The sequence below is a fragment of the Moschus berezovskii genome, chromosome 6 (genome assembly GCF_049115385.1).
Source record: "Moschus berezovskii isolate FMDL1 chromosome 6, NW_MosBer_1.0, whole genome shotgun sequence".
In the NCBI taxonomy this organism is placed as follows: domain Eukaryota; kingdom Metazoa; phylum Chordata; class Mammalia; order Artiodactyla; family Moschidae; genus Moschus; species Moschus berezovskii.
In genome coordinates this window covers 104,806,505-104,819,103 of record NC_142465.1, presented here as the reverse complement: position 1 = coordinate 104,819,103, position 12,599 = coordinate 104,806,505, and the positions used below count along the sequence as shown (strand labels likewise).

The following is a 12,599-nucleotide window of genomic DNA, read 5'->3' as shown; positions in this document are numbered from 1 at the left end:
TTAAAACTTTGATTTGCAAAAGATGCAATAATTCAGAAGAATTCTAGGCCATAATTAGACCTTCTAACACAAGACCATGGAACATCAAATATAGCTCATCTTAGAGCAAATTATATCAGATTCATTTATCACAGAGAGATAGACTCTATCTGATGATGTTTTATCCATGAATTTTCATCAGAAGTCAGTCTGCTTAAACAACATGATTTGGACTCTGCCGAGGTTAAGATGAAGCATAAACTTTTGTTCTTTGAAAGGATATACATGATGGAAGATTCAGAATGGAAGCTAAGGAAACAGGAAACAAATGCCATATCTACTCCTTTACCGCAAGTTATTATTTTCGTGTTTTTGTGTTCAAGGTCCGTGTATCTCTGAGTAGCTATCAAAGGGCTTCCTGGAAAGAAACAAAAAACAACCATGTGCCCCAATTCATGTGCTCCAACTTAGCAGACAGAGGAGAATCACAGGCGGGTAGACATTGAAATCACCAGAGTGGACACATTTTGTGAAGCCATTGAACACTGAACTCACTTGCAGCCCAGGGAAAGCCATGCAGGATGAAGATGGATATGTCACCTTAAATATTAAAGCTCAAAAACCAGCTCTGACTTCAGGTAAGAACCCCCAGAGCCAGCAATTTGCAAATGAACTATTGAAATGGTTCTACCCTAGTGTCCTTTTTTCTACTAGTGATAGCATGTATAGTTTTGTTTTCTTTTTTGAATGAACTTTTCTCCCAACAGCATTTAGGTGGTATCTGCATAAACTCAGATTTACTTAGAATATAAACAACATAGGTCTTCCCTGGTGACTCAGTCGTTCAAGTCTGCCTGCAATGTGGGAGATCTGGGTTCTGTCCCTGGGTTGGAAAGATCCCCTGGAGGAGGGCCTGACAACCCACTCCACTATTCTGGCCTGGAGAATTCCATGGCCAGAAGAGCCTGGTGGGCTACAGCCCTTAAAGTTGGACACAACTGAGTGACTAACACTTCACACTTCACATAAGCAACAAAGGATACAAGCAGGGCACATTATATTAAGGCTTACAGAGTTAAATGTGGAGGAAATAGAAATCTAGGGGATAAGAGAAGAGAATGTTCAGAAATTCCATTTTCTAAGATGTCAGCAAATGAGTGTGATTCTATAGTTGTTGCTTATCACCACAATTGTTTTTTTGGTTGGGCACAAAACAAAGACAAACACATAAGACCTTAGCAGCTAGTTACATTCTGACTCAGAGAGAAGTCCAGTGGGAGTGGGAATGGAGCGGGTTGTGTTTACTGTTGGTGATCACCATGGGAGCAAAGCAAGATGGACCGAAGAAGCAGTTTATATCACTTGGAGAATCCTGACAGGGCAGGGATGAGGTGATGCTGTCCCATAGCTATGCCAAGTTGCCTGCCCTCTGACATCTTTATTGTATGCCCACAGTGGAACCTGCTTCCTCCTCTTTGTGGCGTGTGATGGCTTTGACTCTGCTGGTCTTATGCGTGGGGATGGTTGTTGGGCTGGTGGCTCTGGGGCTTATGTGTAAGTATTGACTTTTCCCAATGATGTGACATACCTAAGTGTCCTGGTGTATGTCACTAAGCTTAATGGTCACTATCTGTATATTTGTCACCACACCAATCATCCTATGCTTAGGGGCCAGGATGCTCTCAGTAAGGGAGAATTCTGACCTTTACCTTCTGATTAAAATTAAATTTTAGATTACATTAATTGGGCTTAAAAAATCTGCCTGCAATGTGGAAGAGTCAGATTCAATCCTTGGGTCAGGAAGATCCCCTGGAGAAGGAAATAACAACCCGCTCCACTATCCTTGCCTGGGAAATTCCATTGACAGAGGAGCCCAGTGAGCTGCAGTCCATGGGATCTCAAAAGAGTCAGCCTTAACTGAGCTAATAAACAATAAAAAATATGTATAATTGTTCATATACTGTTTATTTTTCCATAAGATATTTTAGAATGTTTCATTCACCACCTTTGATTGATTTCAATGTCACAGTACTTTGAGCACAACAAGAATGAATATTCTGGTATTACGTGGAAGCATAATAATAGAGGTCATTCGTGTTTAAGGAAAGGTCAAAATAGCTGATCTGGGCATATGATTTGATCATGGCATGTTCTTACTTGTGATTATCTCCTTCAAGTATTGACAGTTCTCTTATTTTTTGTTTTAATTTTTGAAGAACCCTCAGCTGCCATTCTGCACAGTACTTAATGTGTTCTTTATACCCATTTTACCCTGATCACTTTTCAGCACTCAACTACTCATATATCTCCTGGAGGAGGAAATGGCAACCCACTCCAGTATTCTTGCTTAGAAAATTCCATGGACAGAGGAACTGAGTGGTGTACAGTCCATTAGTTTGCAAACAGTTGGATACAACTGAGTGACTGAGCACACACATACACACACTACTCACATGTATCCAGTACGTACGTCATAGATTGACACCTCTACTGAATTTAAAGTTCATAGAGAGGACATTTTTTGCATCGCCCTTTTTATCCTAATTACAAATGATTATGTAATGTTTACATCTAGCTGTCATGCAGCAAAACTACCTACAAGCCGAGAATGAAAATCTCTCAGGAACTCTGAAACTGTTAGCAAAGAAGTTCTGCCAAGATTTAATACAACTATCAGGAAAAAAGGAAAGTAAGTATGGGTTGGTAGCCTCTTCATCTCCCCTAACTCTGGAGTATTTTTTTTTATGCTATTTGTAATGAATCTTGAGGTATGCAGGAAACAATGAAGATGAGGAAAAGGTAAACTTAATTCAGAATGAAAGGGATCCTATGCTTGGTTTCTCCTCAAGGTCATAAATGCAACCCATGTGACACACACTGGCGATACTATGGAGACAGTTGCTATGGATTCTTCAAGCACAACCTGACATGGGAAGAGAGTAAGAAGTACTGTATTAGTGTAAATGCTACTCTTGTGAAGATCACCAGCAAGGGCATCCTGGTAAGGATATTTCTGTGTCATATATCTTGGGAGTCATAAGGAGACAATCTCAAAGGAGACAAATCTACACTACTTTTCTTTTATTCGCATGTCTATGTTGTCCCGTTTTTTCTCATCTGAGAAGTTTATCAAGCTCGGTAAAAATTACAACCTTTGAGAGTAGAAAGTACTGAAATAGAACTAACGAAACTTTGAGTTCTGGTATTATCTCGGCAACAAAAGTTAAGATAATTTCTTAGTTTCCTTTACTCTGTTTATGAATTCAAAAAAGAATCTGAAAGTATAAAGAAACTCAATATGATTGTGGAATAGAAATATCAGTGTTATCCCAACATAACATGCCTCCTCAGTTTTCGCTAAGTTGTTGACTCTTTGAATGAACAATGGTACAAACTCTGTCTTTTCACAGACTCTCCCAGACATAGTCTTATTAATTTAAATTAATAGTTTAAATTATTTTTTATTGGAGTACAGTTGCTTTGTTTTACAATAGTGTGTTAATTTCTACTGCATAGCAAAATGAATCAGCTCTGTGTATACATGTATTCCTTCCCTTTGGGATTTCTTTCCCATTCAGGTCATTACAGTACATTGAGTAGAGTTCCCTGTGCTATGTGGAATCTAGAAAAATGGTATAGCTGATCTAATCTGAAAACCAGAAATTGAGACACAGGTGTAGAGAACAAATGTATGCATACCAAGCAGGGGAAAGGAGGTGGTGGGAGGAATTGTGGTGATGGATGTTATTGACACAGTTGAAAACATTTTAAAACATTTCTCCTCTTCCACATTTCCCTCTTTGACAGCTTCTAACAAAAGCTCTTTCCAAGCAAAACACATTCACATCCACTACTGCACTCTCCCTTTTTTATTGAATGTAACTTTTCTTTTTGTAAATCTTGGGAGCAAGCCAGGAGCCAACACTTGGAGTTTCCCTTCTACCCAATAACAGTTTGTCAAAACATTGTTGTTCAGTCACTCCGTCGGTCTGACTCTTTGCGACCCCAAGGACTGCAGCATGCCAGGCTTCCCTATCCATCATCTCCCAGAACTTGCTCAAACTCATGTCCCTTGAGTCAGTGATGACATCCCATCTGTTACCCCTTCTCTTCCCACTTTCAATCTTTCCCAGCATCAGGGTCTTTTCCAGTGAGTCAGCTTCTGGCATTATGTGACCAAAATATTGGAGTTTCAGCTTCAACATCAGGCCTTCCAATGAATATGCAGGGTTGATTTCCTTTAGGATTGACTAGTTTGATATCCTTGCAGAAGGGACTCAAGAGTCTTCTCCAACACCACAGTTCAAAAGCATCAATTCTTCAACCATCAGCTTTCTTCACAGTCCAACTCTCACATCCATGCATGACTACTGCAAAAACCATAGCTTTGACTAGATGGACCTTTGTCAGAAAAGCAATGTCTGTTTTCTAACAAGCTGTCTAGGTTTGTCATAGCTTTTCTTCCAAGGAGCAAGTGTCTTTTAATTTCATGGCTGCAGTCACCATCTGCAGTGATTTTAGAGTCCAAGAAAATAGTCTTTCACTGTTTAAATCATTTCCCCATCTATATGCCATGAAGTGATGAGACTGGATGCCATGATCTTCATTTTTTGAATGATGAGTTTTAAGCCAGCTTTTTCACTCTCCTCTTTCACCTTAATCAAGAGACTCTCACATATGTATATATATATATATATGTGTGTGTGTATATATATATATATATGTGCATATTTTTAAACTTTTTATTTTGTATTGAGGTATAGACGATAAACAATGTTGTGCAGTTTCAGGTGAACAGTAAGGGACTCAGCCATACATGTACATGAAAGCACATATTTTTTAAAAGGCAGAAATTGTTTATTGTATTTATCCCACAATTTGAATATAGTAATTATTCACATTTTTGCATATTAAAAAGAAATCAAATATAAATTGGAATAGATCAGGATTTGCGCTCTGTGCAGAAAGAGATTCAGTAGAATTCAAATATTTAGGCAATATTTCTACAGAACTGCTATAAGTAATCAACAAAATTGACTTTTACCTTACTGAGAGCTGAAATAACCAGTAATGGACCAGAAAAGAGGAAATTAACCCAGTGACGTTCATGCTTATTTGTATGTCCTGTTGTTCTAAGTTCCCGTACCACATATTTGCTCTTTTTGTGGGCTCAGACTTATAGAGAAGATATTCAGATAAATTAATTTCTTTCAAATCAGACAAAATAAGAGAGTGGCTTATAATCTCAATTCTATTCAGTTCAGTTCACTTCAGTTCAGTCGCTTAGTCGTGTCCGACTCTCCGCGACCCCCTGAATCACAACACGCCAGGCCTTCCTGTTCATCACCAACTCCCGGAGTTCACTCAAACTCATGTCCACAGAGTCGGTGATGCCATCCAGCCATCTCATTCTCGGTCATCCCCTTCTCCTCCCGCCCCCAACCTTTCTTAGCATCAGAGTCTTTTCCAGTGAGTCAACTCATCATGAGTATTGGAGTTTCAGCTTTAGTATCAGTCCTTCCAATGAACACCCAGGATTGATATTACAAGGAGGTTAATTGGAGATTAAACATGACTTCTCAAGTCTTATTACTATAGGCCAATATCAGGTTGAAGATGTACAATTAAAAGAAGTAATGTAATTTTGGAGGAATAAAAAATAGTTGAATTTTGGGCAGAATTTCAGGTAGAATCTATCTGTCAATTCTATAGTAAAGTATATAATGTGGAGGTATTTTAAAGAAAAAAAGTTAACAGAAACATGACAGGTAGCTCACATTTAAAAAATACTCTCACGAAATCTCTCTCATGGAATGCCATCTTGTGTTTTATGTTCCTGCCAAGATGCTCAAGCCATTTTTATTTGCCAAGAACATGTTCTCCTCTATATTTTCCTGGGAGGTATGCAAGTACATGAACATTTGACTTTCTTCTAATTTTGTTACCCATAGATAGATTGATTGATTAATCCACCCATTAATTCAACAAATCCATCCACTAATTCAACAAATTCCAGAACTTGAACCTATGAATTGATAAAACCTACAAAAATTCTTAGCTTCATGGAACTTTATTGCAGTTGGAGCAATAGGCAATGAACAAAATAAATAAGTATTGCTGTGTTTAGCCACTAAGTCATTTCCGACTCTTTGAGACCCCATGGACTATAGCCTGCCAGGTGCCTGTCTATGGGATTTCCCAGGCAAGAATACTAGAGTGGGTTGCTCTTTCCCAACCCCAGGTATCAAACCCCTGTCTCCTGCATTGTTGGTGGATTGTTTACCACTGTGCCACCAGGGAAGCCCATATAGTATAGTAAATAGAGATAATTTCAAAGTAAAAAAATAATAGATGTATGTCATTTGTAAGTCCCTTTGAGAAAGACATCTCTTTTATCCAGTCAACTAAAAAAATCGATATTTCTATATGAAGATTTTGTAGACAAGCTAAGCAATGAAACCAAAGCAAGCAGAGCTTAATTCTAGGGAATATAAAATTTTATCAACAATGTATTTTTCATTTTCCTTCTCATATGTGGTACTTTATTTGGGATTTTAACCTTCAATTGATGGAAGATAAACATATAGGGCTATTAGAATATTATCAATCTTGTTTACAGTTTTTCCCTGTATCCTACAAGTATTTTTATGCTAAAACAAGTAAACTTGGTATAATTCTAAATATCAAATATAATCAATTAGTATTAATATAGACATATAAAATCCATTGTTTTATCCAGAGTCTTATCATGAAGTTTTTCCTTTATGCTGTTATAAAAACTGTAGAAACACTCTGACCATTATAATTATTTGTGTTTGCAATAGCAATATCTCAATAGCAGGACTGGATTAATTCGTTGGATTGGATTGTCCCGCCAGAAATCCAGTGACGTCTGGAGATGGGAAGACGGCTCAGTTCCTGCCAAAACTGTGTAAGTCATTGGACAATCAGAATACAAGGCATAGCTAGGAATTTTTATTCCTGAGATCTTCTCTGCTCTTGAGTAAAAGTTACTTAAAAGTTGGGAAGTGGCTCTATGTTGTATTGTGTGTTACAAAAGTGGTGACTGAGTTACTTATGGCAACCCACTCCAGTGTCCTTGCCTGGAGAATCCCAGGGATGGGGGAGCCTGGTGGGCTTCCGTCTATGGGGTCGCACAGAGTCAGACACGACTGAAGTGACTTAGCAGCAGCAGCAGCAGTCCTAACAAGAGAGCGCTTGCAATTAGATTCTGCCTTCCGACTCTCCCATTCTGTGCTCTTCATCTAAGTTGAAATCCACCTCTGTTCCTGATACATTTTTCCCACTGGTTTCTACCCTTAACTTTACCACTGAACATTTTACATGTGTGTTTGGTTTTGTTTTGTTTTTGTAGCTTGATCTGATTCTCTTAACATATTTTGAGAACAAAATTTTCATCCTTATGATTTATGGTTGGAGCATCTTACTTTGAGTTTTTTTTTGACTTTTCAGTATCATTTTCCCTTGTCTTCTACCTTAGGGGACTTCCCTGATAGCTCAGTTAGTAAAGAATCCACCTGCAATGCAGGAAACCTTGGTTCAATTCCTGGGTCAGGAAGATCCTCTGGAGAAGGGATAGGCTACCCACTCCAGTATTCTTGGCTTCCCTTGTGGTTCAGCTGGTAAGAAATCCACCTGCAATGTGGGAGACCTGAGATTAATCTCTGGGTTGGGAAGATCTCCTGAAGAAGGGAAAGACTACCCACTCCAGTATTCTGGCCTAGAGAATTCCATGGACTATACAGTCCATGGGGTCACAAAGAGTCGGACATGACTGAACAAGTTTCACTTTCTACCTCAGAGATCTCCAAGAATCAGGCACATTATCAATCACAAGAGGATTCTAAAGTCCATGTCAAAAGGCTCTAACCTTCTACAGACAATCCAGGCAAAAGTATCAATTACACTGAGTTATTTAATATGATTTTCTAATCTCTAGTCACCTTTTGTTCACATTGTGCAATGTCTCTCCATTTAAAATGTAAACTGACAACCAAAACTTGCATAATTTGATCATTACTTAATTTTTAATTAATTTCTTCGACAGAAACATTAAGTTTTTATTATGGACAGGACTCAAGAATACTAGGAGTAGAAACAAGCTTCTTCATAGATCTGGACTTTACATTTATCACTCGCTGCCTTTTCACAATAGTGCAGGCACACTGGTGACCCCTCTGTTCTTTCAATAAATTAAACATGTTTTGTAGTCTTAGGGTTTTGTGCCTGTTGTTTCCTTTTAGAATGACCTCCTTCATGGCAGGCTCCCTCTTGTCACTCAAGTCTGTTTAAACATCATTTTCTCAATGAGACCATCTTTAATTACCCAAACTAAACTAGCCTCCCTCCACCACGTCCACTCAAGTCTATCACATCACACTTTTATCACATCACCATTATTACTTTTACTATTCTCTAAAATTTTCTATTTTTTTGCTTCTTACCAACATTCCCTCACTACAATGTAAGTTCCCCAGTATAAAAGACCTTGTGTTTTGTTTATCAATCTGTTAGCAGCACATGAACAACTTTGGCATGTAGTAGGTATCCTATGTGGAGAAGGCAATGGCACCCAACTCCAGTACTCTTGCCTAGGAAATCCCATGGACGGAGGAGCCTGGTGGGCTACAGTCCATGGGGTCGCACAGAGTTGGACACGACTGACGCGACTTAGCAGCAGCAGGTATCCTATGCTCATGCTTGTGCTTGAACTAACTCAGTCATGTCGGACTCTCTGTGACCTTATGGACTGTAGCCCACCAGGTTCCTCTGTCCTTGGGATTCTCCAGGCAAGAATACTGGAGTAGGTTGCCATTTCCTCCTGCCGGGGATCTTCCTGACCCAAGGATTGAACCTGAGTCTCCTGAGTCTTCTGCATTGGCAGGGGGGATTCTTTACCACTGAGCCACCTAGGTATCCCATAGATATTGGCAAATGAATTAATAAATATCCATTCTTTGTTCTCTTGTTATAGCAGTGTAGCAGGAAATATAAAGTGAACAAGCAATTATAATGCAGTCTTATATCTGTTATCCTGTAACATAAATCCTCATTTCAAAAATAACTAATCGACTTACTTTTCCTTGAGCTCATTTCCACCCTGTGTAGGTATTTGTCAGACAGGGTTCCTCTCTATCTAAATCCTGCCCTTCTTTCAAAACAGAACTAAAGCATGATCTTCCATGAAAAGGTGAAAAAGTAAAGTCTTTCTCATCATTTCAGATCCCCATCCATCTTTTCCTCTGGACTCTTATTGTACCTACTGTTCAATTCTACTTAATCTTAAGGTATATTGAACTGCTATTGTGTTATTCACATGTACATACTTTATACTCCAAAGCAGGCTGGGAGTTCCTCAAAGATCTGAATGTTGCTTTTTATTTTTTTCCCTCATACTTCTTATCTTCACTTTGTGCAACAAACTACTTCATACAGAGTTTGACTGAGTGCTAGTTGCTCAGTTGCGTCTGACTCTTTGAGACCCCATGGACTGTAGTCCGCCAGGCTCCTCTGTCCATGGAATTCTCCAGGCAAGAATACTGGAATGCTGGAATGGGTTGCCATTCCATTTTCCAGGACATCTTCCCAACCCAGAGATTGAACCTGGGTCTCCTACATTGCAAGCAGATTCTTTACCATCTGGGCCATGAGAGAAGCCCAGACCCAGAGTTTGATTGCTGATTATTTATTTAGATTTCAAAGGAGCTAAGCACCCATTCTGCCTCTTCCCTTCACAGGTTGAAGCTTTCTGGAACTGGAACAGAAAATATGAACTGTGCTTATTTTCATAACGGAAAAATTCACCCTACCTTCTGTGAGAATAGACATTACTTAATATGTGAAAGGAAAGCAGGCGTAGTAAAGGTAGAACAACTACTTTAATGCAAAGACAGGGGCAGAATGTCACAGATAAGTGCTTGATTGTACAATAAAAGATCTGGGTGAAGGAACCACTAGCCACAGAATTGCCTGTTTTTCCCTTTTTTTCTGCTGGGAGTCATCTTTGCATTATCTATCCTACCAACAACACGTAGTTCCTTCTTTATATAGCCCTTTATACTGAGGAATAGGCTAGTGCCTTCTTTAAACATCCAGAAGCCAGTGTGTGAACCCACCATTTGTTTCCCAATTATTCTGTTTCCATTAATTTTCATTCTCTTTCTCTTCCATTCCTAATTATCACAAGATATTAACACTGTGATTCACTGCATCTTCAGACATAAATACATACATTTTACTTTGAAACAAGAAAAGTTAGGGCTTCAATGACTTAAGCTATGCAAAATATCTAAGTTTGAAGGACAGTATAAGGTAAGAAAAAGTACACTAAACTTGGAATCAGTAGAATTATTTATTTTTATATTAATTTTTATTGGAATATAGTTGCTTTACAATGTTGTGTTAGTTTCTGCTGTACAGCAAAGTGAGTCATCTCTACACATACGTATATTCCCTTTTTTCCCATTTAGGTAGCCACAGAGCACTGAGTAGAATTCCCTGTGCTACACAGTAGGTTCTCATTAGTTATCTATTTTATACATAGTATCAATAGTGCAAATACATCAATTCCAATCTTCCAAATCATCCCACCCACCATTTCCCCAATTAGTGTCCGTATGTTTGTTCTCTACAGCTGTGTCTTTATTTCTGCTTTGCAAATAAGATCATCTATACTTTCTTCTAGATTCCACATATGTGCGTTAATATACAATATTTGTTTTTCTCTTTCTGACTTACTTTGATCTGTATGATAGTCTCTAGAGACATGGATGGAATCAGAATAATTTAGATGGCATGGTCACCCAAGTACAACCATGGACCAGTCATGTAGCCTCTTAACTTTCATTTTCTCATATTTAAAAATAAGATAACACTCATCATGTACCTCACAGTCCTACAACCTAAAATAAAACCTCAGAGCATTAATTATATCAGAAATTCCATGAAAGCAAACGTAATGTTGTTCTTAATTTTTATTCTATGCCTTCAAGCATAGCTCCTGGCTCATAAAAAGCAAAAATATTTGCTTTTCATTGCTTGAGGCAGTTCCTTAGAAAGCACAGCAATCAGTAAAACACTATACAAATATATAATTTCTATTCAAAGTCTACCTCTGGTCAGACTCAATAGCAATAATTTTCTGTCCAAGAGAAGAAAAAGTTTTCAAGAAAACAAATGGGGCTTGAAAATGAGTAAATGCAAGGTTCACAGGCTAGTTGAACAGCAAGCACAAATGCTTTATCTAGTTCTTTTCCTGACAGTCCTGGGTTTGGTTTTTGCTGAATAACTCATGCAATATTTATAGATATGTGGAGAGAGAGGCACCCTTTAACAGGATAACAGGCAAAATTTTCATTTCTTTTCACAGCTTCCCTAAAGGTACTCTTTCTTCTTAAATTTGTGGTATTAAAATTTACAAACATGATTCTCAAAATCTCAGCTAAGGTGCTTGTTGAAACATGCAGAAGTTCAAACACAAATAGTTATGGTACTCAGTGGGAAGGTTGAGAAGAAAGAGTCCTGTTTCTTGTTTTATTTTATTGGAGTATAATTGCTTACAATGTGGTATTAGTTTCTGCTGTACAATGAAGAGAATTAGCTATATGTATTGCCTCCCTCTTAAGCCTCCCTCCCATCCAGTTTCACTCATCTGTTATATGGAACAGAGAACTCAGCTTGGTGCTCTGTGATAACCCAGAGTCCTATGTTTTTAATAAGTGCTCCAACTTAATTCTGACACAAATATCCTTTAATACATCTTGAAAAACACTACTTTACAACTTATTTGCTATCTGCCTTTTGATAAATTGGTTAGTCTCTTTAAAATTCAGTTTATTCACCTATGAAATGAGTTTAATATTATTGCCCTACTTATAAAGTAATTGTGAGGATCATTTAATATAGTCTGTAAAGCATTGAGCAGAGTACCAAGAATATAATAAATACTCAGCAAATATGTGTAACTTTTATAGCTTTGGAATCTGACATCCAAAGACACTTGATTGTTTTGCTTTAAATAATCAATAAACAAGCAGATTTGGCAGGGGGAGGGACACTGAAGAAAAACAAAATTACTAAGGATTCTGTTGCTACTTCAAATATCTTGAGATTTGGCTTTGGAGAATAATGTCATTATTTTCCTATTTTCACTTTTCCATTTAGAGAGTACAAATTGGAACTAATAATTGAGAAAACCAAATTATTAGTTCCAAAGATCAGCCATATGTCTGCAATTTGTTTTATCTCTTCCCAGTGGAAAAGCACAGATTTTATATCACTATATATGACTGAATTGTAAAGAATAATATTTTAGTGGATGGAAAATTATAATTAAAAAATGTAAACCAGTCAAACCATACCTACAAAGATTCTTTATATCTGATACTCATACCAAAAGTCTCTTGTACATGAAGTCAGAATAGCTTGGATTTTAGTAGCACAGTTTCTGTGATCAGCTTACCCAGTTTACACACTAACTCTTCCACTTAATACGTGAATGAATTTGGGTAAATATTTTGACTTGTCCATGCCTCTATTTGCAGTTTAGTTACAACATACTAATAACAGTAACTATTTCACAGAGCTGCTGTGAGAATCAA

General features: G+C 37.8%; 1 protein-coding gene across 2 annotated transcripts; it reads left to right on the top strand.

Moving 5' to 3' along the window:
- The first annotated feature begins 483 nt into the window (after positions 1-483).
- On the top strand, positions 484-9,965 carry CLEC1B (C-type lectin domain family 1 member B). Of its 2 annotated transcripts, XM_055394397.2 has the most exons (6): positions 484-617; positions 1,435-1,533; positions 2,555-2,668; positions 2,829-2,980; positions 6,804-6,910; positions 9,738-9,965. In XM_055394397.2, the coding sequence occupies exons 1-6, from the start codon at positions 554-556 to the stop codon at positions 9,880-9,882; spliced, it is 681 nt and encodes a 226-aa protein (XP_055250372.2). In that variant the 5' UTR covers positions 484-553; the 3' UTR covers positions 9,883-9,965. The 2 variants fall into 2 exon arrangements, with proteins under 2 accessions (XP_055250372.2, XP_055250373.2); XM_055394398.2 differs by lacking the exon at positions 1,435-1,533 and having other exon boundaries at positions 487-617.
- Positions 9,966-12,599: the final 2,634 nt, after the last annotated feature.

Bases quoted from the DNA above. Each gene is read 5' to 3' on its own strand.
- CLEC1B (XM_055394397.2), top strand. From the start codon at position 554: ATGCAGGATGAAGATGGATATGTCACCTTAAATATTAAAGCTCAAAAA. The intron at 618-1,434 runs GTAAGAACCCCC...GTATGCCCACAG, and splicing joins AAAACCAGCTCTGACTTCAG to TGGAACCTGCTTCCTCCTCT. The intron at 2,669-2,828 runs GTAAGTATGGGT...TTTCTCCTCAAG, and splicing joins ACTATCAGGAAAAAAGGAAA to GTCATAAATGCAACCCATGT.